This window comes from Alternaria conjuncta (genome assembly GCF_024043145.1).
Source record: "Alternaria conjuncta strain BMP 0040 chromosome Unknown scaffold_25, whole genome shotgun sequence".
Lineage (NCBI taxonomy): Eukaryota > Fungi > Ascomycota > Dothideomycetes > Pleosporales > Pleosporaceae > Alternaria > Alternaria conjuncta.
Genome location: NW_026250114.1, coordinates 127,298 through 152,110, shown reverse-complemented (window position 1 = coordinate 152,110; position 24,813 = coordinate 127,298). Strand labels below are relative to the sequence as shown.

Genomic DNA, 24,813 nt, shown 5'->3' with positions numbered 1-24,813 from the left:
GTACATCCCTGAAACCAAGGTAGAATTGAACAGGGCAAGAGTATGGTCAAGCGTCATACGGATACGCATCCCCCACTATACGATGATCTGCATTAGTGTGGTGCGGCTCAGCCCCTTGGTGCCCTTGGAAGCTCGCTGACTCAGTCCGGTTAGAAGCCGTTCGTGACCGACTGCTCCCGACCAGACTCCTATCGTGCAGCAAGGCGTACACAGGCCCATATCGCTTTGCGTTCGAATCACATTGAATACGTGTATCGCATATGGTAGCTCCAGTTCAGATGTAGCTGCCTGTTCTTCACCTCGTAAACTGCCGTGATGAGAGACTAGGCATCGCAATTCGCATCCATGCCAGTGGACGAACGCGTTCGGTAAGCGGCACGCGTAACGGGAGCGCCGAAAACACGGATAAGCACTTGAACGCATTGAAACAACTCCAAGATGATTAGACGGTGGCTGTGAGCGGAGTTAAAGGAAGAAGTCGGAGACGTTCAGATTGAGCTCAAGGCTAAGAGGTCCGGCGGAGCGCCTTGAGGCTCAGGCACCAGATTCTGCTGGTCAGCTGTCGCGGAATTACATCAGGGCCGGAGATTTGTTGTGACCAAGATAGCAATGGGAATTGTAATGAGGGAGCCTGGATACGGTGGCTTCTCGATGATGCGTGGCGACCCGGCTTCAGCTCGTGGCATGTGACGTCTGCGCGCCGCTTGGGGCAGGAGCAATCTGGTGGAACACCGAGATGCCGCGACGCTGGGGACTGTGATGGCGCGTGTGCACCGCTCTTGACTCTATCGGAACCCCCTGAAATGATTCGAACGTGCTACATTATTCATGTCTTAACCTGCATCACACCCGAAAGCGATTTTGGTATCTCACATAGTCAGGTGTGGATTTAGGGTGGGAGGGTATTCTTCATTTATTCGCTGCGTCTACAACATCGCACCAGATGTAGAGGGCCGTGGCGGCAGCTCAAAGTCAGAGCTTGCTCGCAAACACAGCCGTGAAATCCATCGCTCGTTGACCCAAAAACAATATAGAAAAAAGGCTGTCGTAGGTGCATGCTACGTTGCACTCTCTAGATGTCCTTGGCCTCACCGTCAGCCTCGCCGGACTTGACGGTCTTGCCAGTCTTCTTGATCTTCTCGAGGACGGTGTCGTAGGATAGCGAATCGGCGGCGGTGATCTCGGCGGTCTGGTTCTCGAGCGAGACGTTGTAGGACTCAACACCTGTGGAGTAGTTAGAACATGATCCCTGGGCCGCCGGCGCATGCTGCATCGGAAACTGACCCTCGAGCTTCTTGAGGACGCGCTCGATAGCGCCAGAGCAGCCGCCGCAGCTCATGGCAACGTTGAACTTGTAGGTGTGCGTCATGATGTACGAGGTTTGTAGGTGGTGTTGCTGGCAAACTTCGAGGTTCAGTGCGGGTCGCGGGGCTGTGATGTGGCGTGGTTGTGTTTGTTTGATAACCGCGAAGAGAGGAGCTGTGTCTAGTATATATACGTATCACTAGCGGAAGGACGTTGCGAGGAGCGGATGAGCAAGTTTCAAGATGGTGGTGCAATTCGGCTAGATTGTTATAGATTGCCGTCGCGCCCCGCCGACATATTGAGCCTCCATCACGACATTTCCGGGTTGTGGAACCGCGCGCGCCTCAGCCATGTATGTACAATGTCCGTGTCTCGTTTGACATGGCGATACTTTGGCGGCATGAAACATGCTCAGTGAGGGTCCGGGAGCAGACGATTAGGTGTCCTCGCCGGTGTTCAGACATGGGGACACGGTGTCTTGGATGCGGCGACGCGTAAATTGCCATGTCCAAGTCTCGCATGTGCTGAGCCCGTTCCTGCAGGTGAATTGCTGAACCCTGAGGCCGCGGCCGCCCCACGTTGGCTAGCGCGGGGCTCAAGCTGCATCCCTCGCACGCCCAGGCGGTTGGGCGGTGACGTCGCCCACTGCCGCCTGTAAACACGGCCAAACATTTCTTGCCCATGACTTTGAGTATAGCAGCCAGCCAGCAGACGACACAACCCGCACCATGGCCAGCAACATCCTGTTCCTCCCGTTCCGGCGCTCGCACTCTGTGAACCTCACCGACGCCATCAAGCAGTACATATCCTCCAAATATGACCAGCATCCCGACATGTTCACCAAAGACCTCGAGACCATCGAGAAGCTGCGGTCCGTCGCCACCCACGCCCAAGAACCCCACCCGAGCAACATCCCGAAGCTGCACCAGTACGCCGCGCAGCTGATATGGCTGAGCGGAAAGTTCCCCATCGACATCGGCGTAGAGTTTCCCTGGTATCCTGCGCTGGGATACAACACGAGCCGCCCGACATCGCGCAACAACCTCCGCTTCGAACTCGCGAACATCATGTTCAACCTCGCGGCCATGTACTCCCAGCTGGCCATGTCGTCGAACCGGAGCACACCAGACGGGCTGAAGATGGCAGCCAACAACTTCTGCCTCGCAGCCGGAGTCTTGTCACACTTGAGGAATACCATCCTGCCGGAGCTGCGGACAGAGCCACCCGAAGACATGGACCTCATGACACTCGAGTGCTTGGAAAAGCTCATGCTGGCTCAAGGACAGGAGTGCTTCTGGCAGAAGGCTGTCAAGGACGGGATGAAAGACGCGACCATCGCCAAACTAGCCGCCCGCGTATCCGATCTATACAACGAGGCGGGAGACGCAGGCATACAATCGGACGCTATCAGCAGCGAGTGGATACATCACATGACGGCAAAACACCACCACTTTGCGGCTGCTGCACAATACCGCGCAGCCTGCGATTCTCTCGAGAAGCGCAAGTATGGCGAGGAGGTCGCACGGCTACGCGACAGCCTTACGTGCGTCAACGAGGCTCTCAAGGAGCAGCGCTACATCAACAAAGTTGTGCTTGCAGATCTCAACGGCTTGAAGAACCGGATAACGGAGGACCTGAAGCGGGCCGAGAAGGACAATGACATGATCTACCTGCTACCTGTACCACCAAAGGCAGAGCTCAAGATCCTGGATCGAGCCAACATGGTAGTCTCGAGAGTCCCCAAGGAGATAGCCGAGTCCAATTCGATGCTGGGAGAGCGCGGCGAGCTTGGCCCGGCGCTCTTCTCCAAGCTGGTGCCTTACTCAGTACATCTGGCTGCTAGCATCTACGTAGACCGCCGGGATCGATTAGTCAACGGTACCATCGTAGAAGAGCTAGAGTCATTGACAAATAAGATTCACGAGGTACTCCGCAGCTTAAACTTGCCCGGCTCCTTGCAGGCTCTTGAGAAGCCACTAGGACTTCCCCCTGGTCTTGTAGCGCACGCTGAAGAGATCCGTCAACAAGATGGCATCAATCGTCTCTTGCGCTCAATGGAGGATACGAAGAAGCTCATGTACACCGACCAAGCTATATATCAAGAAGGTGTCGATATCCTGAGGTCCGAAGCGACAGAGGACGAAGGCGCACGACGCAAGTTTGGCACAGAACGCTGGACACGACCACCTGCAGAGCAAGCAGCGCCTAAGCTCTATGCCCAGATCAACGAAATCGACGGCTACTTCAAGGCTGCTACCAACAGTGATAATATCGTAAAGACGAAGTTGAAGGAGAATGAGCACTTCATACGACTGCTCAGTGGACCAGATCACGAACTCGAAAACTATGTTCCGAGCGGCCGGAGACCGGCCATCACTGGCGATGTCGAGCGCGAGGCCGGCAAGCTTCGTGGCAGCTTCAATGAAGTCAGCAGGCTCGAGAGTAGGCGACGGCGGAAGATCGAGGCGTTGCGAACAAAGGCGAAGCAGGACGACATAAGTAAGTTTCACGCATCCCTACATGAGCCATGTCCTGACAGTAGGCTAGATCCGGAGCTGTTGCGCGAAGCTGCTCGCTTAGAACGGGAGTACCCTATGCAGACAATCGAGGCTGTGCAGTTTGAAGGGCTTTTCGACAAGCGTCTTCAGATGTACGACGCCGACCAAGACATGATCCAAGATGAAGAAAAGGAGCAGGCAGAAGCTATCAAGCGACTGCAAGACGCAAACGCGGCGTTCTTGATCGCTCGTCGTGGCGATCAATCCACCAAGAAGCGTGAGCAAGCGTTGCAAAATCTAGAAAACGCATACTTCAAGTACAAGGAGATCATTTCGAATCTCGACGTTGGGCGAAAGTTTTACAATGACCTAGCTAAGATCGTGAATCGATTCCGGGATGAGGCGCGCACTTTTGCTTACAATCGCAAGTCAGAAGCGTCACATCTAGAAAGGTATGCAAATGCAACGACCAGTTCCAGCGCCTGTGCTAATGGTTCCAGCGATCTCACTACTCGAATGAGCTCCCTCGGCCTCCAGCAAGCAACGACAACCTCATTACATCAGCAGAAAGCGGCAGATGCACAAAACCCGCATTATGGTGCGACTGCACATGCGGAAGAACCTTTGGCAGCCCCGACACCCACGAGAGCAAATGTACCCCCGCCGTCTGGTATGTGGACACCAGAAGTTGGAATCCGGTTTGGTGGGGTGCCTACATCATCCGGGAACGCTCGACCTTCTGCTGGTCCTCCACAAGATGGGCGGTGGGACCCTGCACAAGGCCTAAAGTTTGGGTAGATTTGGTGGCCTGAAGCGTCATGCTATTAGCACAAGTAGTATATGGTCGAGATGTGGACCCGATGCACATGCACTTGTGCGGCTCTGCGAAAACACACGATTGGGACCAAATATGCTATTATTATCGTAGCTAAGTAATGCATCTCACAACGTTGTCGAGCATAGGAGCGAGGGCTTGGTTTGTGGGGACATGGGAGTACGCCTTGAGAAAGTGCGCCTTGCGACGTTGGTTCGAGCGAGGCAGTGCAGAGAACGCTCAGTGGGCCTACGGGTAATGACCTCAGGGACGCGACGGCTCGCCGAATGGTCTTCGCGCCAAAGAATCGCGCGGTGTGTGAAATTGGGCCAGTAGTGTTGCCCGTCGGATTGGTCGCCGAGGGTGTGATTCGAACGTTTTGTGACGGCTCGGCATCACTTTGATGTTCTCAAGCGGTGTCGTCGACCGCCCGCCGTAGCCGGCTATTAGACGCTTCACCAATGGACGGCCCGCGTGAATATGCGCAAGCTAAGTCGTTGTATAAGGCTGGGGCGGAGTGAGCAGTTGAACACAGTGATTCCCCAAGACCGAATGCCAGTAGCGGTCAGCTCTATTCCACCGAACCTAAACCCGCGAATTGCTTTGCGACTATCACGCGACAACGATCCACGTCGGCCAGCGCGTATCTCTCAGGGACTCGCAGCCGCGCTTGCTTGTCGCCATTGCTACCGCCCACGTCCAGCGCCCTCGCCCGCGTTGCTCCCGACGTCATCACCGGCGGGCAGAAGAACAACGCATAACGCATCCCCTAGCTCGTGGTTTCACGTCTCTCAAGAGTCTGAAACCAAGGAACACACAAGGAACTTTGCAGCGGGCTCTCCCATTGCGGGGCTAATTATAGCGGACTAGGCCGCTTCCAGCGCCGTCGCTCTTCGTGAGGTGGGCTGTGTCCTGCGACCGACGACTACACTGCGCCTCCTTCACACTCACCAGCCTCAGCAGACAAGCCAGTAACCCGACGACATTGCGTGTACCTGGAGGATATTCGACCACTCACAGCCGGCCGTTGATTCTTGGTGTCTACGAAGCTCTCCACGTTGGCCCAAGCGCGGCCTCCAGGGCTCCCTCCTCCACATCCCACCTATTCTTGGGCACACGCGAATCCAGCACCTACATCATGGACATCCAACAGCGAGGGCGCTCTCCCTCCGTCGGCCAGCGCATTCATAAGGCGCACTCTCCCTCGCCCAGCCCACATGCGCCCTTCCAGCACCAGCACAACGTCGGCCTGGGCTTCGATCCTGCTCAAGACCCATCCTCGTACGCCGTCACCAGCGCGGGGCTAAACAACACGCACTTCCTCACCACGACCCAAGGCCAGCCATTCCCCCAGCAGAACACCTTTGCCGATCCAGCTTTCTTCCAAGCTGCGCAGAACATTTCGCAGCACAACACTCCGCAATTCGGCCCCCAAGGCAGCAACATCTCGCCCGACCCACTCGACATCGCCAACTCCACCAACGCCGACTACGCCAACTTCTTCCAGGCCAACGACCTCGGCCAGAACCAATCGCTGCCCTCGTATCTTGGGAACACGCTTGACCCGCACATGCTCGACAGCCAGCCGCAACACAACCAGTCCATCGACCCTTCCGATCTTATGCACCAGATGGCAGCCACACAGCACAACGCGCCTACCCCGCCGCACCTGCTGCCCAACATGAACAACCACCATTCTCCGAGCCCACATGCTTCGCCGAACCTGAACCAAGGCCCCTTCAGATCACCCGGCCATTCGCGACACACGTCATTAGACCCCAACGCAGCCTACGGTCAGATTACGGAATGGGGGCAGATGGCGGGCGGGTTTGGCCAGCACAGGTCGAGGTCTAGGGGCAACAGCGATGCTGCGTCCTCTGTACACGCATCGTCGGTGCACAACTCGCCGTACCTGCACCACCAGGACAGCTTGGACAATGAGCAGCCGTCACCCCTCATCAATGCACAGAACGACCCCCAGCTATTCCAGGACCCTGTTCCAGGATTCGACCGATTCAACCTGAACAGCAGCAATGCGCACATGAGCGCGGGTAACAGCCCTCACATCTCGCCTCGTCTGCTTCCGACGAATCAACAAGTCCTTCCGCAATTCCAGCCCGAAACCTTTGGTCTCACCCAGAACATGAACCCGTATGCGCCTCCAGACATGAATAGCTACCCAGGTCAAGCCGAGCCGTTCCCCTCACTGAACCAGCCTGTGCCCGAGTTCGGTCAGGCCGACGCCATGTCGCCGCCGGAGATCAACATTGACTTTGCACCGCCTTCACGGCAAGCAAGCTTTGAGCCACCCAAGCCCGAGCATCAAATAGATGCGCTGAGCCCGCCAGACAGATGTAAGCAGTCCAATGAAACCTACCAGCCATTTCTAACAGCGAAACAGCACGCAGCCGGAACAGAACTCGTGCCAGATCCGATCCTTTCAGCAGTGCTAGCTCGCGCGCATCAACACCAGGCTCGGACGTGAACCGCTCACTTTCCCCCCACGCTGCCAAGTCTCGTTCCCCTTCGCCCTCGAATAAATCCTCGCGTCGTTCTTCCACATCAAGCGTACCCAATCGCGACTACATCTTGGATCTTGCAGATCCGTCGCGACCTGCGCCCGCGGATGGCTCCAACCCAAAGCGCACACAGAAGCATCCGGCAACCTTCCAGTGCACGCTGTGTCCGAAGCGCTTCACTCGAGCCTACAACCTCCGATCGCATTTGCGCACACATACGGACGAGCGTCCGTTCGTCTGCAGTGTCTGTGGGAAAGCCTTCGCGCGCCAACACGATCGCAAGCGACATGAAGGCCTCCATTCGGGCGAGAAGAAGTTTGTCTGCCGTGGCAACCTCAAGAATGGCAACAACTGGGGCTGCGGTCGACGATTCGCCCGTGCAGATGCTCTTGGACGTCACTTCCGATCCGAGGCAGGCCGCGTGTGTATCCGTCCGCTACTCGAAGAGGAGGCGCGCGAGAAGGGTGAATGGGACGGCCAGAACCAGCAGCTGAACAATGGCAATGGCATGTTCGCACCAATGCCAGCTCAAAACTTTGGTAGCATGATGCCCGGGCAAACTGGCTTTGAGTCGTTCCCTCAGGCTGGGGGCATGCAAGCCCCACAGCCATTCCTGCCTGCTGCCATTCTCGCTCAGTACCCAGCACTCGCGGGCATTCAGTGGGATCAGCTCCCAGCTGGGCCGCCTGACGACGATGGCGATATCAGCGGTCGCAGCAGTTTCGATGCTTCTAGTGGAGGCGAGTACTTTGAAGAAGAGAGCGACTATCAGCAGAGCGGTCAACAGCCCATGTACGCTGGTGGAAACAACAGCGGGTGGGTTAGTGACTCGTACGACGGACGGTAACCGTCCTTCTTCACGCTCTGCTTTCACTGGCGGCCCTCATCTCTTTACGATTCTGCAACGCATTCACGACTTGTTCCTACGAACCATGCGCGCTTGTGCCTTCTGTCACTTCATGTTTTTTGTTTGGATACCACTTTCATTGCCTTCGTACGCGCCTAAGGGTCATTGATACCCTCGGATTGGAGACTATCGAGGAGTTTTGTTTTGCAGATTATGGGCCTCGACGCCTGCTTGTAGCCGTCCTTGCTCGGTGGCGTTGTATTGCTTGATTTAGACCATAGTATATACCACACGAAATGTAGCTTCAAGCCTTCACTTTAATCTTGGTTCTTTGAGATGTGGTGTGACTGGTGCTTTGGCTACGCTGGAGAATTATCCTGACGTATGTAAGTTTAATCATGCAACCTGGGCTGCCAGACGGAGATCTCGCGTAATTGTTATTCTAGAAGCGCATGGTTTGCAACGTGTGTTCGCTTGTGTTCGTGTACCGCGTGTGTGTGAAAGCAAGCACAAGAGAGTTTCTAGCCTGGTTACTGAATGCGCGTTTCGTAGGCTTGTGCTTTGCATGGGCGCATATAGATGGGCAAATTGTAGGACTTGACGTTATGATGGTGGCTAATGCTATATTTTCCCTAAGACCCTCAGGGAAGATGCGAAGACACGCGTTGTAAGCTGTACCAGGTGTTATATGCGTCATCGTCCCCACGTCTGGAGGCAGCAAACATGCAGAGCAAGAGAAAGCATTTTCTGGAAAAGCTGGACACCAATCTCAGAGTATACAAATAGGGGGTTAAAAAAAAAGATGCAGAGAATCACGCAGAGAGTGCGGAGCTTCTGTGAGCTTTGCAGGAGCAAAAAAGGAGAGTGGGCCTGACCGGGATTCGACTTTACAAACGTTAGACTCTAAACTTCACAAGTTCAAGGCTGTGACAACTTACACCCGGGGCCTGTCACATAACAGATACTCTGTATCCAGGATAATTTTCCCGAAGCGACAATCATACCACTAGACCATCAGGCCGACTTTTGTCTTGTTGATGACAAATTTCGAAAGTAGGCGGTACTCAATCTTGATCAAAACCACTTAGAAAGACATGGCGGTGAGGTCGTTGGGTAAGTGGAGTCGCGTGGGAATGTTGGTTTGAGGCGGCTGGTGCAGATTTGGTACGTGGACATGGTGCGCAGTGGGGCAGTGGTATATCTTAGTCAGGGTGGGACGCTTCTAATCATGGAATTCACAGCCTCACTTTACTCCTTTCGGAAGACTTTGCGACAGAAATCTCGAACTTCTGGTCGACCTTGACCGTCTGTGCTGCAAGCATTGGTCGCGAGGATAGTAGAATCAAGCCGCAGACCCAGCACGACATCGAGATGCAGACTGCCCAGCACAACACCACCACAACCAGATTGCATCGTATATACATGCAAGGTCGGCATGCAGGTATCACAAGACCCCGATCTTGACGTCTTGGTAAAACAGAATAGGCTGGGCGCATCTCCTTATCGCACGCCTCATTTGCCCAGTAAAGTGTCACCGAAGCTTATGCGCACTGGGTGGAGAGCCGATCATACAGGCACAAGTATGTCGTGTGCATGGTGACGGGAGGGAGCCGACATCGCTAAACCTATGGCGATCCCCCCTGCAACTGTGCGCTCAACAACTGCTACACCGACATTTTGGCGCCGTTGCGTTCAAGGTGGTCGCCGTCACGAACGAACATGCTATGCGTGGACGCTCATCGACTATCATGTTTTCACTTCAATCGAGTGCCGTAGTCATCATCAAGACATCAGACGGTTTATTTGAGCACGCTGCGACCATGATCAAAAGTGCGGGGGAGACGTGCTGGGCATGCTAGAGTGGGTCCCTTCCATTGGTTCGGGCCAGCCTTTGTGCCACATGCAGTATAGTGGGTGCCCCAAGCTCCCTCCCAGCAAGCTCCCATCCACTGAGCACCACGGAGTCCAACGCTGCATCCCCGATGTGCCCACTCGTTATGAAGTGAACAATCCACGAGGGTGTCCTGAGTCGTTGTACAGCACAGCTCACTGACCGCTCTCTGTAGAGATTCCAGAACGCAGGCCAAGGAATCCGAAGAGTGGTCGCCGCTGCTGTGTTTGTGAGGCTCGAGGGCTTAGAAAAGGGAGAGCTTCCCCTCACTGTGTCGCGAGCTCAGCTGTCATTCCTGTCCTCTCAACACCTGTTCCTGTCTACCGGTTCGCCTGATAGCGCTTCCCATTGCCCGCCGCCTTCCGAAGCTTACTGACGCCCGCATCTTTGCGTCACTGAAACCTTATCGTCTTATAATCTACCACTAATTGCTCGTCTTGCTTCTTCCGCATACTACTACTTCTTCCTCTCTGCGCGCACTTGCATTTCGTTCACATCAACTTCCCCATACCTCAACACTACACACATCTTCGCAATGGCCGCCTCAAAACCTAGCGTTCGCATCATCAGCGCCCTCGCCGGCCCCCGCCTTCTCGGCCCTCGTCTCACAGTCCGCCAGCTGTCAATGACAGGTTCGACTGCCTCTTCGTCGCTCCTCACAACCGACAAGCCCTATGCCTCAAATCGTTCGGCTGGACCCATCCGCCTTCATGGCGAGCAAACCATCCCAGTCCCCGAGGCTACGGAGACCGGCAACAAAGTCCGCCGCTTTAACACATCGAGGAGTTTAAAGTCCGTTGGCGATTCCAGTACCCTGGACTTTATGCACTTCCCGGAGTTTGACCTGGAGAGCCGAAGCGCGCCCATGGGCATCAGAGTCCCTATCATCCCATGGGCCAACGTTGCCAGCCGGGGTGCTGAGAGCGAGGATTCCGTAAGTCTTATCCCAACTCATGGTTTCTGCTTATCGCGCAAGAGTGCTAACGATATGCTTCTTAGATCCCCATGCAGCCCACCATTTACACTGTCTCCGCTGATGGTACCCACATCCACTCCCCTTCCGCAATGACCGAAGTGTCCGACACAAACCAGTCTGGCTATCAGGGTATCGCTGAGGCTGTCGCTAACAAATTCACCTCGACCCGTGAAGAGGGTGAGGGTATGGTAAAGCAGATCTGGAATGATCTCATGGAGGATCTTGCCGATCTTGCGAGTGGCTCAAAGCGCGGCTCTAACAAGGCTTAAGTGGGGCGTACATACACTGTCATGACTGCCGTCGGCGAACGGCGGTTCTGATGGTTACGTGGGCTTCAGACTGTATCGGACTTCCGATGGCTATCGGGTGGGTCTGGGGATGTTGAGTCGAAGCATGTTTTTGCTTTCTTGGTACTGTGGAATGGAAGGGTCTAGCGCGAAGTGCTCGGGCTTATGAGATCACGAAATACATTTTAATCGCTCTTTGACCAGTGTCTTTTGTTCTTCGTTGTGATGCGCTCGTTTGACTACGCTGCCCGACCCCCGACTTGTGATCAAGGTGTGCGCGAGCACGGTGCTGATTGACAAGGAACTGTATGTCGACAATCAAGATCGTAAGCGTAGAGTCCTGCCATTGCAATGGAATATACCAAGTCCTCTCATCGAAGACCTCCCAGTTCTTCCATCAGTCCACATAGCGCCCGCACGAGCGGCGGCCCAGTTTCACGATCCACGTCAGGATGTGTGGATTCAAGAAGCATAACGCCAACCTTCATAACCTGTGAAGGATACTTGAGGTTACAGATTTCGGGCCGAGCGATCGCTCCAGACTCTGATGCCACTGGTTGGTGCGTAGAGATGATGCGAAGGCACGGTATACCGCTATTCGTAGCGATGAAAGCATTAATACTAGCCTGGTTATCAGAGGCGGCATCATCGAGGTAGATAACCTTGCCCGGAAGCGAACTCGGCCGTGTGCGCATCGGCGTCGTAGTACCGGTCTTCTTAGCCAGGTCGCGCATCATCATGCTGTATGTCCAGAGGACCATGATGGCATGGTACAACATGAAGGAATCTGGGCCGCGGATCTGGTAAGGTGGGATTTGTCGCGCAGCTCGTACTACCTGTCCAGCATGCCAGATTGCGACTCTGGCTTCTTTGGTTTGGCTCCAGGGTGAGAGGTGAGTGTACGCGCTGTTGGCAGCGCTCTCGCCGCATTTGCCGGCGAAGCGCGTGATTAGATCGAGGTTGACGTGGAGGTACATCTGCAGGAATTGGTGGAATAGGCAGGTCACGGCTGGATGTTTGCTGGGTAGAAGGTCTTCGCGTTGAAGATATTGGTATCTGCGGGGGAGTGTCAGCTTCATCGAGTATGAGAGAAGATGCACCAACAGTTTTTCCTGACGAGATCGAGCCCAGAGCTGTGAAGCGGCGTCGCTGCTCTCGTTCATCAGCGCAGATTGCTGTGTATACTCCCAGATCTGGGCAGCAATGCCATGTAGATAGGAGGAGTGAGCGATCTGCATGTCGATGGTGGCAGGAAGGCAGTGTATGGCAGCTTCGTCTTTGAGAAGTGTTTGCAGTGAGGGAGCGCTGGCGACGACGTCCATGTCAAGATAGCGCGTTCGCCATGTCTCTGCTGAAGGTGCCAACCACAGCGTCTTTGATGCAGGCAACATGAGCGTAAGTTCAGCGTAACTGATCAGTGGCGGGCGATGTTTGGCCATAGTCATGTGGATGTCGTGCTCGAATAAGTGATATACCAACCTGTCTGTATCAGATGCTGGGTAAAGAGAGTCTACTGTGTCTGCCATACCTCTTGTAAGATTCTTGCTCCACCCACTGCTTCCACTTTGCATGTAGTTCCTCGTCGCCATCCTCTGCAGATGGTGTAACTGCAGGATACCGGATGTGGTCGAATCTGCCAGCGCGCCGCAGTGCCTATAGAGTCAGCGTGTGTTATACTATCATACCAGTGCTTCTTACCGTGACAAGAGATTGCAAGCTACTCTCCGCGATTTCCATCTTCCTCCTGTACCCACAGAATGCCCCGATGTCAAGCCAAAGCATCGAAGCTTGAAGATATTCAAGGTCGCGTATCACACTGTTATCATTCTCGGACTGGAGACGTATTAGACATCCTTCGACTTTGTGTCAGGCCTGGTATTTGCAAAAGACTTACCAGCCTGTTCAACGCGACTCGGACTATCTCTTGTAGCGCCAAGCCTGTCCTGCTCACCGAGAGTACGCCAAAACATACACACCCAGCTGCCACCAATGCAGTGAGATATTCTGGCCGGGCAGTCTCGCTTTCGAAGGTATACGGATGGATCCATGCATCAGTCTCAGTTCGTTTTGCAATCCCAACTTTGATCAGCTTGTCGACGCACTCTGCCGAAGGAAAAGAAGGGATGGTGATATGGCTCTGTGCAGTCTTCGACACTAATTGGAAGATGCGGTCACGGGCTGCCGGCGAAAGCTTATCTGGGATCACAACGTTGGAAGAATATGGCATGTGTGGTGACGAGGCAAGATCTACGTTACGCTCGTCCAAAGCGATGTGTTCGTGCTCGCTGAAAGCGTGCTGGTTACGCTCAGGGATCCAGAACCTAAAGCAGGTCAGCGCTGATTGGTCTATCGGTCAGTGTGGCTTACCAGGCAGACTGTTTGAAGACTGCATGGCGCCTCTTCGCGGAGTTGCTATCAATCTTCTCGTGAGAAACATCTGTATTAAGAGGCGGCGTTGCAGAAGGCAAGGCAGTCACCTGCGATGTCTGCGCTTCTAGCATCTGACTAACAGTTGGAGTGAAATCATTGCCAAAGATGTCAACCTGACCAAGCCAGTCAGTCTCCGGCATCCATGCCGTCAGATCTGGAGGCGGCTGCATGTAGTCACTACCCAAAAAGTCGGGTGCGGGAACCATGATCTGTTCGAAAAAGGCCGGGATGGTATGCTGGGTATAACCAGTGGTATTGTACAGATCGAGTAGAGCTTGCGCCTCAGTATTGGTCTCGTTGAGGTAGACACTGTTCAGTTGTATGTCATCGTCGAATTGGTATGGGTTGCTTTGCTCTTCAACAGATGCTGCAAACACTTGCGCTGACTGTTCTTCTACACCTGCTTGAGCGAGCGGTGACGGATCGGGCGACTTTGTCAGGCATGGTAGGCTTTTCTTTTGGCACCGTTTGCATGGCCTTCCATTGTCGCATTTGACTTTTGATACGACGCAGGAGTTACAGGCCTTCGTGGCACGTTCTGCTACGCGATATGGACCTACGAGCCCATCTTTAGCATTCTTCGTGTGAGTTGCTTGATGCCTGAGTAGCAGGTCCCTTCGGTTGAACGCTGCAGGGCACTCCTCACAATGGAACGATCTCTCGTTGCGGTCTGTGCATCGTTAGGATTTCGCTGAGTGATGGCCAACGGTGAGCGAAACTCACGTGAGTCTAGATGTCGGTTCAGGTGGTCGGCACGTTCGTATGATCGGTGGCAGACTTGACACTGAAGCCCACCAATTGACGCATCGGAAGTGCGCTTACGTTTCGCGGGTCGCGCATTCGTTGGGGTCACCGCTATCTCGACTGACATAATTCAAGAACTGAGGAACGGAAATGTGGGAAAACGAGCAGGTAGTTCAAAGCGCATCAAGGCTTCCGGCCATCGGAAAGTGGGCGTCCCTACCCTTGTTCAGATGCGGGGTGTGTCTGAACCGTCACATCAATCGAGCCGACGGCATATCAATTGCCGAACCTTCAACATCCTCGGGAGTAGTCACGTTTCACATTGCAAGCCTCACTCATCGAGCCATGTCGCCTATGTCTACAATTGCAGCAGAAACATCGATTCAGAGGGTGCGGCTTAGGTGTCGCCAATACCCGTATCAACCGAAGTGTGGGACCTGGTCTAAGCCACTGCTGTTGTTTTGAGACCAACCGTTATTGCTGACATAGAACGCCTTTGCTCCCAATCATGCACTCCCCGATAGGTGCAGTTGTAATCCATGAATTCATCAGGGTGCCTGTCCCGGTTAGATCACGTCAAAAAACCTGCGCGACTTGCACTCACATTCTGATCACATTGCTGCCTCGTTCCGTTGCAGGCTTCGCAGCTTCGCGGCTGAATCGCTGTATCAAGCTTGCACGTTCGTGTCTACTTTTGAAGACGTCTTCTAGAAGCGAAGACACTTCGTCCTTGGACGGCCTGTCAATGATGTGACCGAAGAGCGTTCCTAAAGCTTCGGCGTCCTCAATGGTTTGGCTTGCGCCTTGGCCTTGAGTCGGTAGCATAGCGTGCGCGGCATCCCCAATGATAATCGCGCGTCCAGAGTGCCATTTATCTAGCGGATCCAAATCGCGCAGCTGCCAAAGACCTATGCTTTCGGCATTCCGGAGTGCATCTTTGGTCCAGCTGGGGAAATCCTTGAATGTTTCCAACATCTTTTCAGGGTGTCCCTTCGTCACCCACGACTGCGCGCTGTCGGAATTCTCGTTCATCTGCTCGTCCGGTACCAGTCCAACGATACTGTAAAGTGATCCGCCGCGTGCAGGACCCATGATGAGTCGACAGGAGTGTGCCATGATCATAGAAGTATAGGGCTCTTCTGGGTTGATGTTTGCGGAGAATTGTGGCGCGCGCTCATTCAGAATCGCAGTTGGCAGCATAAGCCGGTATGCCGAGGAACCTGTGGGTTTGGGATGGGCCTCTTGACCGAGTATAGAAGTACGTAGAGCACTGTGAATGCCGTCCGCGCCAACGACAAGGTCTGCTTCTAAATGCTCACCATTCTCAAGTATGACCTTGCCTTCTTCACAGTCACACCGAGATACTCGTGCCGAAGTACGCAGTATTGCAGGCTGGCCGTCCCGTTCGATGGATGTAGCTGCCTTCCTGAGATAGGCGTGGAGATCTTCGCGGTGCCACATGATGCGGTCTGCGCCATACTGCGTCTTGCTCCGTAGAGGTATTTCATTCACCATCTTGCCGTCAGCATTGTAGATCTTGAATCCGTGGTCGACCGTGCCGTTCGAGCCGTTGAGCAGATCTGTTAATCCCCACGACTGTTCTAGGATCCTTGTGGCATTGGGTTGTAGTGAGATCGTAGCGCCGATCTCTGCGCTGAGACGAGATTGTTCGAGGATCGTAATCTGTCGACTGTCCTTCCGAAGGGCTATAGCTGCTGCCAATCCTGCGATACCACCGCCCACAATAATGATTCGAAATGGTGTTGACGATGACATTGTGAGCGCAGTCATGGGTGTACAGGAAGAGGAATTGATGGAGTGTCAAGATATTGTGCCGGAGTGAAATCGAACATGTTGGTGGTATCCCGGGAAAGCGGTTGCCTGATAATCGATAACCTCTCACCGTCCTAGCAAGGGAAACCTGCTGGAATTGATCTCTACCCTCCACTTTACGAGATCTTCTCCCAACATCCCCGCAATGTGTATTCAGGTTCGTGCATCTCGCATGCGCCGTCGTCGTAATCGGGGTTCGGAGAGGTGGGCCTAGACACGTTCGGCCCGTGTGGGCAACGCCAAAGGCTGCACATCGCACAGGCGCTCAGGTATTGTGTGAGAAGAATGTTGAATATGACCTCCAAGCCAGTCTTCCCAACACCGCAATCAAGTTTCATCCAATTCGGCAAACAGCCCCAAGACCAATAGACGCATCGACATGATCTCCACCGCAACGAAGACAGCGTCGGTTACGCTGAAGGCCGTCGAAGATCAGCGCATGAGAGTGGACGGCACGGATACGACGTTCGGAGACTGGAGGGACGACCTGGCTAGAGATGGCTATGCAGTCATCAAGGGTGCAATTCCGAAGGAGAGGGCCGACAAGTACGCAGACAAGATGTATAGCTGGTTGGAAGGATTGTAAGTACAGACACCAACATGATATCGCAAAGCACTCACATTCTCCAGCAACCTCGGCTACGACCGCAATGACTTGTCCACGGTCCACAGAGACAAGCTCCCGTTGATAACTGAAAAGGGCATGTGTCTTCAATATGCTGTTACCCACGAAGACTTTGCTTGGGCGATCCGAGGAGAGCCTGGCGTTGTAGGAGCCTTTGAGAAGGTTTACAATACCGAGGACTTGATCGTGTCGTTTGATGCGATCAACTTCACATTGCCGTATGTTGGGCGCATCCATGCCTCGAACAAGCTGACAGTCACTCTAGTCGCTCAGACCTGGCACCAAACAAGCCGTGGCCTCACCAAGACCAAGACCCATTGAAACCTGGATTCCGATGTCTGCAAGGCTTGGTGAATCTGCTTCCCAATGGGCCAGAAGACGGCGGATTGATCGTGTGTCCGGGCGGACACCTGCTGTCCGACGAGTTCCATAAAGACATGGCGGACGAGGAACGCATTCCAGCGTGGACACCAGAGTGGTATGGCTTCACTGAGAACGGCATGAAGTGGCTCGAGAAGAAAGGCCTGAAGTGGGTGAAGGTGTGTGCAGAGCCCGGCGATCTGCTGGTGTGGGACTCCCGCACCCCTCACTACAACCTGAGCTCCAAGACGAAGCAGCCTCGTTTTGCAATCTACACATGCTACATGCCTGTGGAAGACGCCACTCAAGAGGACTTGCGCAGGAAGAAGGATGCGTACGAGCGCTGGGTGGGAACGACCCACTGGCCAAACGCGAGGCACACAGGCTCAAACGTTGCGAAAAGAGACGGAGTGGACGACCCGCACAATCGATTCGAGCCGGTGAATAAGCCGGTCATGGATGAGAGGACATTCAGGCTGACTGGTATCCCGTATATCAAGGCGGAGGCCTAAGTGTGAGGATGGCTTGATGCGCTTGATGTTGGAGCGCGTCCAAGGGGTGGGTGGTGGATAAGTAGCATCCAACGCGCCTGATTTGGTACGCGTGGCTAGCGTGACGCGTTAGTCCAGATTAGGCCGCTTTCTCTCGCTAGCTGAAATGAAAAACTATGACATCAACGAAGCTTACCCAACGTGCCCGTCTGACACCCATCTATCACGGCATGGCTCAACAACCAGATAAAGGCGCTGAAGAGGATCACGAGATTCTATCCAGCGTTCTGATTATAGTGCGCTGCTGTCCAAATGACTCGACTGGATGCCGACAATGCCTATGACGCGTCAACGCATCCATCACCAACGAAGACCTAGCCAACACCGACACTGACATTGCTATGCAAGGCCATGGTACCCATCCATACCGACCGTAACTTACCGGCTTTCTCAGGCCGCCGTTGAAGGGCCCTTCCAGGGACATACAGCACCTTGAAGCTAATGCTACGTTGTTGACATGATTGCCCGTGTACGTTGCCAGCCCACCTCTGCCACAATCGTCACTGATCAGGCAGAAGCAGTCACATAACATGATACGACACGGCTCGAAAGCCAATCAATGGGTTTACGAGCGATATCCACATTCAAACATATCTGAATTAGACTAGGACGCACGCGCTTCCCCAGCCACGCCAAAACAGCAACACAACAGTCTCGCTGCAACGCCAATACAACACAGCTGCACTCATCTGTCTGGTATCTCCGTAGATCTTCCGCCGACGTGACACGAGCATACGACAGACTGTCTTCTCAGTGCGACATGGAAGGGTGGCCTGACACCTTCTTCATCGCCCACTTGCCGGTATAGGCCCTGATCTTCTTACCATACAGGAAGACGGGTATGCCAAAAAGACCGAAGAGTGCCGTGAGTCCGGCGTACGTTCCGAACGTTCCGTCGTAGCCATCGGTCTCGATGAACCTGGCGACACCATAGCTGGTGCCGAAAGACACGAAGCCTCGAAGAGCCGTGATGACGACAAGAATAGGGCCAGCGCGTGCTGGATCTAAATGTAAATATGTAAAGTCAGTGTATGTCTCACATGCCGTCCATCCGGAAACACTTACAGGAGTCAAGAAGGTACGTGATTGCAGCGATGTTGGCGCCAACGAACGCGAAGTAATACGCTGCATTGGCGAAGACGAAGACGAACCAGTGGTAATCTCCTGGGTTTTCCGCTGCCAGGCCGTACAACGTGGCGGCAAGGCACCCACATAGCAGGGGAATCCAGAGCAGCAACAGGCGATTCTCAGGTTCGTGAACTCCACCATTGCGTCTTGCTCGCCACTTGATTATGACATCGCTGCCGTTACCAAGGAGTGGGAGTGCCACAAAGGCGACAACGATCTGCCCAGCGTTGACGTATGATACGGAACTGTCCGACCAGTTGTACGGAGGCGCGTGTACTATCGTGCCGTACGTTGTTCCAATGGCGATGTTGACGCCAATAGTAAGACCGTTTAGGCAGAAGGCCCAAAGCACATTGGGGAACAACATGACCTGGAATGTGTTGACGAAGCCGTAGAAACCTTCCATCCATTCCGGTTTGTTGACGAAGATGCGCATATCTGACCAGACTGTGCGGGGAAGAAATTTTGTGTTATCCAGAGGCGGTCTTTCGGAGAGCTTAGCCGGCTGTGGTGCAGTCGCCCTACATCCTTCTAGCTCACCTCCCTCTTCGGCTGAGAATTGACCATAAGCGGTCAGAGGGCGATCGTACTTTGACTCGGGAACCCAGAAAATGGAAGCAATGAACGTGGCTGCGCAAAGACCGGCGCCTAGGTAATACCAGTTGGATGGGCCAACCGCTCCAGCGATTGGTGATGCGCAGATGATGTACACGGCTGACAGAACTGTCTGCGTGGCAGATTGCCACATCAGGAAAGTACTACGCTCGTGAACGAAGTGGATTTCCTATACCCTAATTAGAGAACGTTTCTCGCGCCTTTGTCTTGCTATCGTTACCTGGATCATCATGGGGACCAGTGCCTCGCTCTGACCTGCAGCAAACCCGAGGAGCATCCTAGCGCCAAGGTGCTCGTTGTAGTCTTTGGCATTTGCGGCCCAGACGGCTGATGCTATCAAGAGCAACAGCGACAGAAGGTAGACAGGGCGCCTTCCGATCGCAAGAGCGAGTGGCATGCAAACTAAGTTGCCTACGCCCATGAACATTGAAGGGTACGTCATCAGCGCGGTTATGTCGGCTGCACACCCGGTCAGCGCAGTCAGAGCATGTGAGGAGCTGAGATCACTGACCATATGTAGCTCCAGCTGCGGCATAGATAGGGATATACCAGGTAAGAAGACCTCCAAATCCGGACACGAGTGCGAGACCCAGACTGGAGAAGACCGAGACCAACACGATGAAGAGAATCTTGCGAAACTTCGATAGATTCAACGGGTCTATTGAGAAGACTCAGTACGTGAGGCGGCGAGCTGCGTGCTACAGAGTACACGAACCTTGAGGATCAGCGCTAGGGGCTGGAATCAAGAAGATCTCGTCGAGGTCGGTGATGGTCACAGTTCCCATCGCCGCAGGCTCCTGGATGGGCTTCACGATGCCTGTCTCAGCATCTGAAACAACCTCATATCGTTCGACTTCGGTCTTCATGGTCTTCGGGGTTTTGATGTCGTCGAGCATCTTTGCGAGGTAAACGATGTTCTCGCGCTATAGCGAGATGAAGGCAAAGTCAACGGAGATATAAACCCGCTCGTCCAAAACGGAAGAGCACAAATGGCTGTTAAGTTCGATGAGAGTGTACTATGCGCGCAGAGAGGTGGTTATATCTAAAAATGCGCTTCGGCTCCTCTTCTTCAACGTTCACCTATTGGTACGTGGCACTTCTTCTTGTCGTCTAGCCCGCGTCCAGACTCGTGCCACGGCCGACGATTTCGTTGGCGTTTCCAAGCCTTGGTCTGGAAATCAATGCCACATTCACATCCCGGCTGAGCAGAACTCCACTTCACGAGCATTACGCGGCAGTGTCGCACGAATGTCTATCTGGGGTTTCTGGGATGACTGTGGGGTAGGTAATCCGGGGTAGCGCGTGCGTCGGAGAGTGGGCTAGCTCGCGGAAGGAGGGCCATGTTCAACCAATCAGTATCGTGCAATTCGCAACCATTCTTGGCTTCAGCCCCTGCGCGGCGCAACTGCCGAGCTTCTTTACGAGTGTTTGCAGTTGTCTCAGGAAGCCTTTGCAATGTCACAAGCGGAGAACATACCCTGCAGACGATGCGCGGCAGTCCTATCGCTATGCCAATGCACGGTCGAAGTCACTACTATCATTTCATCGTACAGTTCTGCGTCCACGGACGTAAACTTTGCATGCGCAGAGTGTGTCACAGCAAGCATGTTCACGAACAAACACCGAGTGACGTAACTTAGATGAAATTGTGCGATACATTGGGCTCATTCAACGCTCTATGCAACTGCAACAGGCACGAAAGGCAGTATGATCTTGCTCGGCGTGTCTGCTCCGACGTGTATCCTGTGCTCGCCCTTGTTCTTCTCATGTTCCGGTCGCGGTTTCGAGAAGGCCGTGTACTCTGCAATACTAGGAAACTCACCGGAGACCTGAACGCTGATCGATTCTCCTTCGTCAAAATCGACACCCATGGACCAAATACCGATTTCTAGTTTCACGATCTCACCCGGTGTGATCTTCTCTTCCTTCTCGTGGGGGTGGAAGGGGAACTGCTCGTGGATGCTTCGCGCCGGGTCGAATGCCCGGTGGCTGGCACGCAATACGCCAACGCTGCCGAGGTGCAGATTCAGGCTCGCGCGTTCCTTCTCTGGAATATCATCGATACTTTTGTAAGCTGAGGGTATCGCCGAGAACGGAAAGCAGAGATGCATAAGCAGCTTTCCGTCCTTATCTTTCTTGCGCAGGATGACAAAGACATTCATGTCGTCGTGTGAAGGAGCTGACATGTACAAAACGGCTTTGGGCAGGCCAATGAGCCGTGACTTTTGCGTGAACTTGTAGGTGAATTCGGCGATCGATTTCGAGTCTTGCGAATCGTAGCTGACCATCTCGGTCTTGGTTGGGGGTTGTTCGGTCAAGCCGGAGCCTGATAGGTAAAAGTCCTTGTATTGGGTCCCTGGAACCGGGAAATCGGAGAACTCGATGCCATCAATAGCTTCACGGTCGCCAAATTGGAGTGCTGACCATCGCACCCTAGCCATCTTCTCCCAGTCGTTGTCAATGCCCCGCAGATACTTATCGAAGTAGGTATGCAGTTCCTTATCCGCGTGAGGATCACAGTATAACTCGAACCATTCTTGGTGTGAGCTCCATCGAATCCACTTCTTGTCATGAGGTACTTCGAGCCATCCACGTACGGAGCCCATTGTATGGATGCTGGAAAAGTCGCTTCCGCTGATGAAGACAGGAACTTCGATCTTTGTCATATCAGGGCGCTTGTCGCTCCAATACGCGTTTGCGACAGGTGACCTCCGATGCATCTCAGCGAAGTCCTCGATGCCGCCGCCCGGATTGTTCGTCTTGATGATGAAGTGGGTGATGAGATCGAAATTTGACATGCTGAAGACGCCACCTCGACAGAATTGCTCGCGGTAGATATCACCAGACCCTTCCCAAGGTGCAATAGCGGCAAGGTGTGGAGGTCGTAGAGAGGCAACATGCCACTGGATGATGGCCAGCGCACTATTGCCGGCCATACCTACTTTGCCATTACTCCATGGCATGTCTGCCACAGCTTCGATGACATCGTAGCAATCTTCTGCATCTTGTGAGCCCATGATCTGCCATGATTAGCTAAATAGTAGAGTTTGCAATACTGAGCATACTGGTATGGAACCGTCGCTGTTGCCCGTGCCGCGAGAATCTACCGAGATGATCGCATAACCACGTGGACACCATACAACTGGATCAAGTCCCTCGAACTTCTCCAACCCGCTGAGCGCTTCATTCGGCACGCAGCAATTCCAAACGCAGATTGGAAGCATGTGCAGAGCGGAGTACTTTTTGCCGTAGCATGACCAGCTTATCACTGCTGGTAGCTTTTCGTCTTCGGGAACGTCGGCGGGCCGGTAAATGTCGACATAAAGGCGACATCCATCTCTGACCACGATCTCGACATCGTGATCAATTCGTATGTCAGATTCGAGAGGGCGGGCGTTGTACGGTTTCGCGCCTTTGCGAAGAACTTCGGTTTTACCGGGTGTGAAGCCTTGGTAGTTGTTCACACCCGGCTCAGGCTTTGAGATGGGCTTATAGGCCACTTGCATAGCGACTGGCATGTTTGACGTTGGCAATGGTGAAACGTGTGGACGAGAAAGAGGAGGAGAACAGTGAGCGCAATCGGTAAAGATACCAAGCTCCGTGACAGCTACTTGAACAACAAACACATCTACCCGGAACGCGACGCGTCGAGTGCACTTTGCGACGTCGTGCCGTCCACCTCGGCAAGCGTTCTAGTCCGAAGGGTTGTCCGTCCCCCACACGTCCCGAGTCCCACAAATCCTGCGGCATAGAGACATATCGCGGGGTATGGCGCCCACATGTGCCGAGACGGTCGGCAACGCTGCCCCGACATTCCCAAACCATGACTATTGTCCCGAGAACAACATCATACAAGCTTCTCTTCAACATCCAACATATAACATCACTTAAGTGCAATCAAAGGCTATTCCACCACAGCTTCATTCCAATAAGTTTCGCCATCTCCTGCATTTGAGCATTTCTGGCCTCGTCACTCACAATACGCATCCAAGCCCTCGTCTTAAGAAGATGGCGCCTCATGCCGAAGAGCCAAAGCCAGATAGCGGTGTTGATCTGATCTCGTACGACGGTACCGTATATGGCGATTGGCGCGACGATTTTCACAAGAACGGCACAGCAATCATCAAAGGCGCCATCTCACCCGAACGTGCAGAGTACTACAAGAAAAAGCAGATTGAGTGGCTTCAGTCCTTTGGTCGCGGCTTCGATCCCAATGATGAGTCAACATGGACACAAGAGCACCTTCCTGTTAGCTTCAAGGGCGGGATGTACTTTGCCTACTCTAGCACACACGAGAAATTTGTTTGGTAAGTTGTACATTGGATGCGATGTCGGCAACACACTAATGCAGATTCAGGGAAGCTCGCACCGAACCCAAGGTCATCGAAACCTTCGCCAAGCTTTGGGGCACCGAGGAGCTCCTCTGCTCATTCGACGGCATGAACATCACACTGCCGCGCCAGAAGGATCTCAAGTGGAGCCCCTGGCCGCACTGCGATCAATCTCCTCACCGCAAGGGCATGCAGTGTGTGCAAGGTCTATTGAACTACCAACCCAATGGCCCTGATGATGGTGGCTTGATCTTGATGAAGGGCAGCAGCAAGCTGTATGATGAGTTCTTCCGCGAGAAGAGGGAGCAGGATAACCATGAGGACAAGCCTCCGGAGGAAGAGGACTTTAAGGATCTTTTCATCTTCAAGGAAGAGGATGTCCAGTGGTTTAAAGACCGCGGATGCACACTCGAGAAGGTGAACCTTGAAGCTGGTGATCTGGTACTGTGGTATGTTCTTACTATCTTTCCTCCCCTATCTGGTACCTGAGTTAATGTCGCGCAGGGATTCTCGCACCATGCACTACGCCTGCTTTCCTCAAGGCAACCGCATCCGTCATGTCCAGTATGTCTGCATGACGCCCGCCAAGTTCGCGAAGAAAGAGGATCTCGAACTCAAAGCCGAGCTCTTCAAGACGTGGCAGGGTACGACACACTGGCCGCACTGCAATATCCGCAAACAGGGCCCACCAGAGAGAGATGGCAAGCCAGATCCACAGAATAGAACAGAGCCGCTAGAGAAGCCGGTTGTTACGGACAGGATTCTGCAATTAGCTGCTGTAAAAGCTTACTAAGAGTTGAAGCGGTCCATAGATGATGAAGGAATACGCCATCTTACAAGACTTCGAGGTCGTCTTTTGCGGCAGAAGAGTGAACTGTGGTGCATGCTTTCGTAGGTTCTTGTCTCAACTCTTTCCAATCTGGCCTTTGCCTTCTTTACCACGATACTCTTCCGATGTTGGATACTACCCGTCCTCTTATCTACGTACGTTAGAAGTCCTCAATAACAAGAAGGCTCTGATCACTATTCTTGAATCATATAATAGCAACGGAAAGATCG

At 53.7% G+C, this 24,813-nt stretch overlaps 10 protein-coding genes across 10 annotated transcripts; 5 read left to right on the top strand and 5 right to left on the bottom strand.

Moving 5' to 3' along the window:
- Positions 1–1,072: 1,072 nt before the first annotated feature.
- Positions 1,073–1,369, bottom strand: J4E85_010675 (uncharacterized protein; the record flags this gene model as incomplete). Its single annotated transcript, XM_051474881.1, has 2 exons — positions 1,073–1,224; positions 1,285–1,369. The coding sequence occupies 2 exons, from the start codon at positions 1,367–1,369 to the stop codon at positions 1,073–1,075; spliced, it is 237 nt and encodes a 78-aa protein (XP_051321323.1).
- A 664-nt stretch (positions 1,370–2,033) lies between these two features.
- On the top strand, positions 2,034–4,601 carry J4E85_010674 (uncharacterized protein; the record flags this gene model as incomplete). Its single annotated transcript, XM_051474880.1, has 3 exons — positions 2,034–3,804; positions 3,853–4,255; positions 4,304–4,601. The coding sequence occupies 3 exons, from the start codon at positions 2,034–2,036 to the stop codon at positions 4,599–4,601; spliced, it is 2,472 nt and encodes an 823-aa protein (XP_051321322.1).
- A 1,154-nt stretch (positions 4,602–5,755) lies between these two features.
- J4E85_010673 (uncharacterized protein) lies at positions 5,756–7,983 on the top strand (the record flags this gene model as incomplete). Its single annotated transcript, XM_051474879.1, has 2 exons — positions 5,756–6,971; positions 7,019–7,983. 2 exons carry the CDS (start codon positions 5,756–5,758, stop codon positions 7,981–7,983), a joined length of 2,181 nt encoding a protein of 726 aa, XP_051321321.1.
- A 2,426-nt stretch (positions 7,984–10,409) lies between these two features.
- Positions 10,410–11,119, top strand: J4E85_010672 (uncharacterized protein; the record flags this gene model as incomplete). Its single annotated transcript, XM_051474878.1, has 2 exons — positions 10,410–10,808; positions 10,874–11,119. 2 exons carry the CDS (start codon positions 10,410–10,412, stop codon positions 11,117–11,119), a joined length of 645 nt encoding a protein of 214 aa, XP_051321320.1.
- A 389-nt stretch (positions 11,120–11,508) lies between these two features.
- Positions 11,509–14,011, bottom strand: J4E85_010671 (uncharacterized protein; the record flags this gene model as incomplete). Its single annotated transcript, XM_051474877.1, has 6 exons — positions 11,509–12,616; positions 12,666–12,790; positions 12,836–12,970; positions 13,032–13,458; positions 13,505–13,934; positions 13,966–14,011. The coding sequence occupies 6 exons, from the start codon at positions 14,009–14,011 to the stop codon at positions 11,509–11,511; spliced, it is 2,271 nt and encodes a 756-aa protein (XP_051321319.1).
- Positions 14,012–14,911: 900 nt separating this feature from the next.
- On the bottom strand, positions 14,912–16,087 carry J4E85_010670 (uncharacterized protein; the record flags this gene model as incomplete). The annotated part of the gene is made up of 1 exon (XM_051474876.1): positions 14,912–16,087. One exon carries the CDS (start codon positions 16,085–16,087, stop codon positions 14,912–14,914), a length of 1,176 nt encoding a protein of 391 aa, XP_051321318.1.
- A 436-nt stretch (positions 16,088–16,523) lies between these two features.
- J4E85_010669 (uncharacterized protein) lies at positions 16,524–17,641 on the top strand (the record flags this gene model as incomplete). Its single annotated transcript, XM_051474875.1, has 3 exons — positions 16,524–16,726; positions 16,775–16,987; positions 17,035–17,641. 3 exons carry the CDS (start codon positions 16,524–16,526, stop codon positions 17,639–17,641), a joined length of 1,023 nt encoding a protein of 340 aa, XP_051321317.1.
- A 789-nt stretch (positions 17,642–18,430) lies between these two features.
- On the bottom strand, positions 18,431–20,319 carry J4E85_010668 (uncharacterized protein; the record flags this gene model as incomplete). The annotated part of the gene is made up of 5 exons (XM_051474874.1): positions 18,431–18,684; positions 18,746–19,592; positions 19,644–19,882; positions 19,935–20,081; positions 20,139–20,319. The coding sequence occupies 5 exons, from the start codon at positions 20,317–20,319 to the stop codon at positions 18,431–18,433; spliced, it is 1,668 nt and encodes a 555-aa protein (XP_051321316.1).
- A 780-nt stretch (positions 20,320–21,099) lies between these two features.
- On the bottom strand, positions 21,100–22,941 carry J4E85_010667 (uncharacterized protein; the record flags this gene model as incomplete). Its single annotated transcript, XM_051474873.1, has 2 exons — positions 21,100–22,443; positions 22,489–22,941. The coding sequence occupies 2 exons, from the start codon at positions 22,939–22,941 to the stop codon at positions 21,100–21,102; spliced, it is 1,797 nt and encodes a 598-aa protein (XP_051321315.1).
- Positions 22,942–23,431: 490 nt separating this feature from the next.
- On the top strand, positions 23,432–24,547 carry J4E85_010666 (uncharacterized protein; the record flags this gene model as incomplete). Its single annotated transcript, XM_051474872.1, has 3 exons — positions 23,432–23,730; positions 23,781–24,203; positions 24,259–24,547. The coding sequence occupies 3 exons, from the start codon at positions 23,432–23,434 to the stop codon at positions 24,545–24,547; spliced, it is 1,011 nt and encodes a 336-aa protein (XP_051321314.1).
- Between the last annotated feature and the right edge of the window lie 266 nt (positions 24,548–24,813).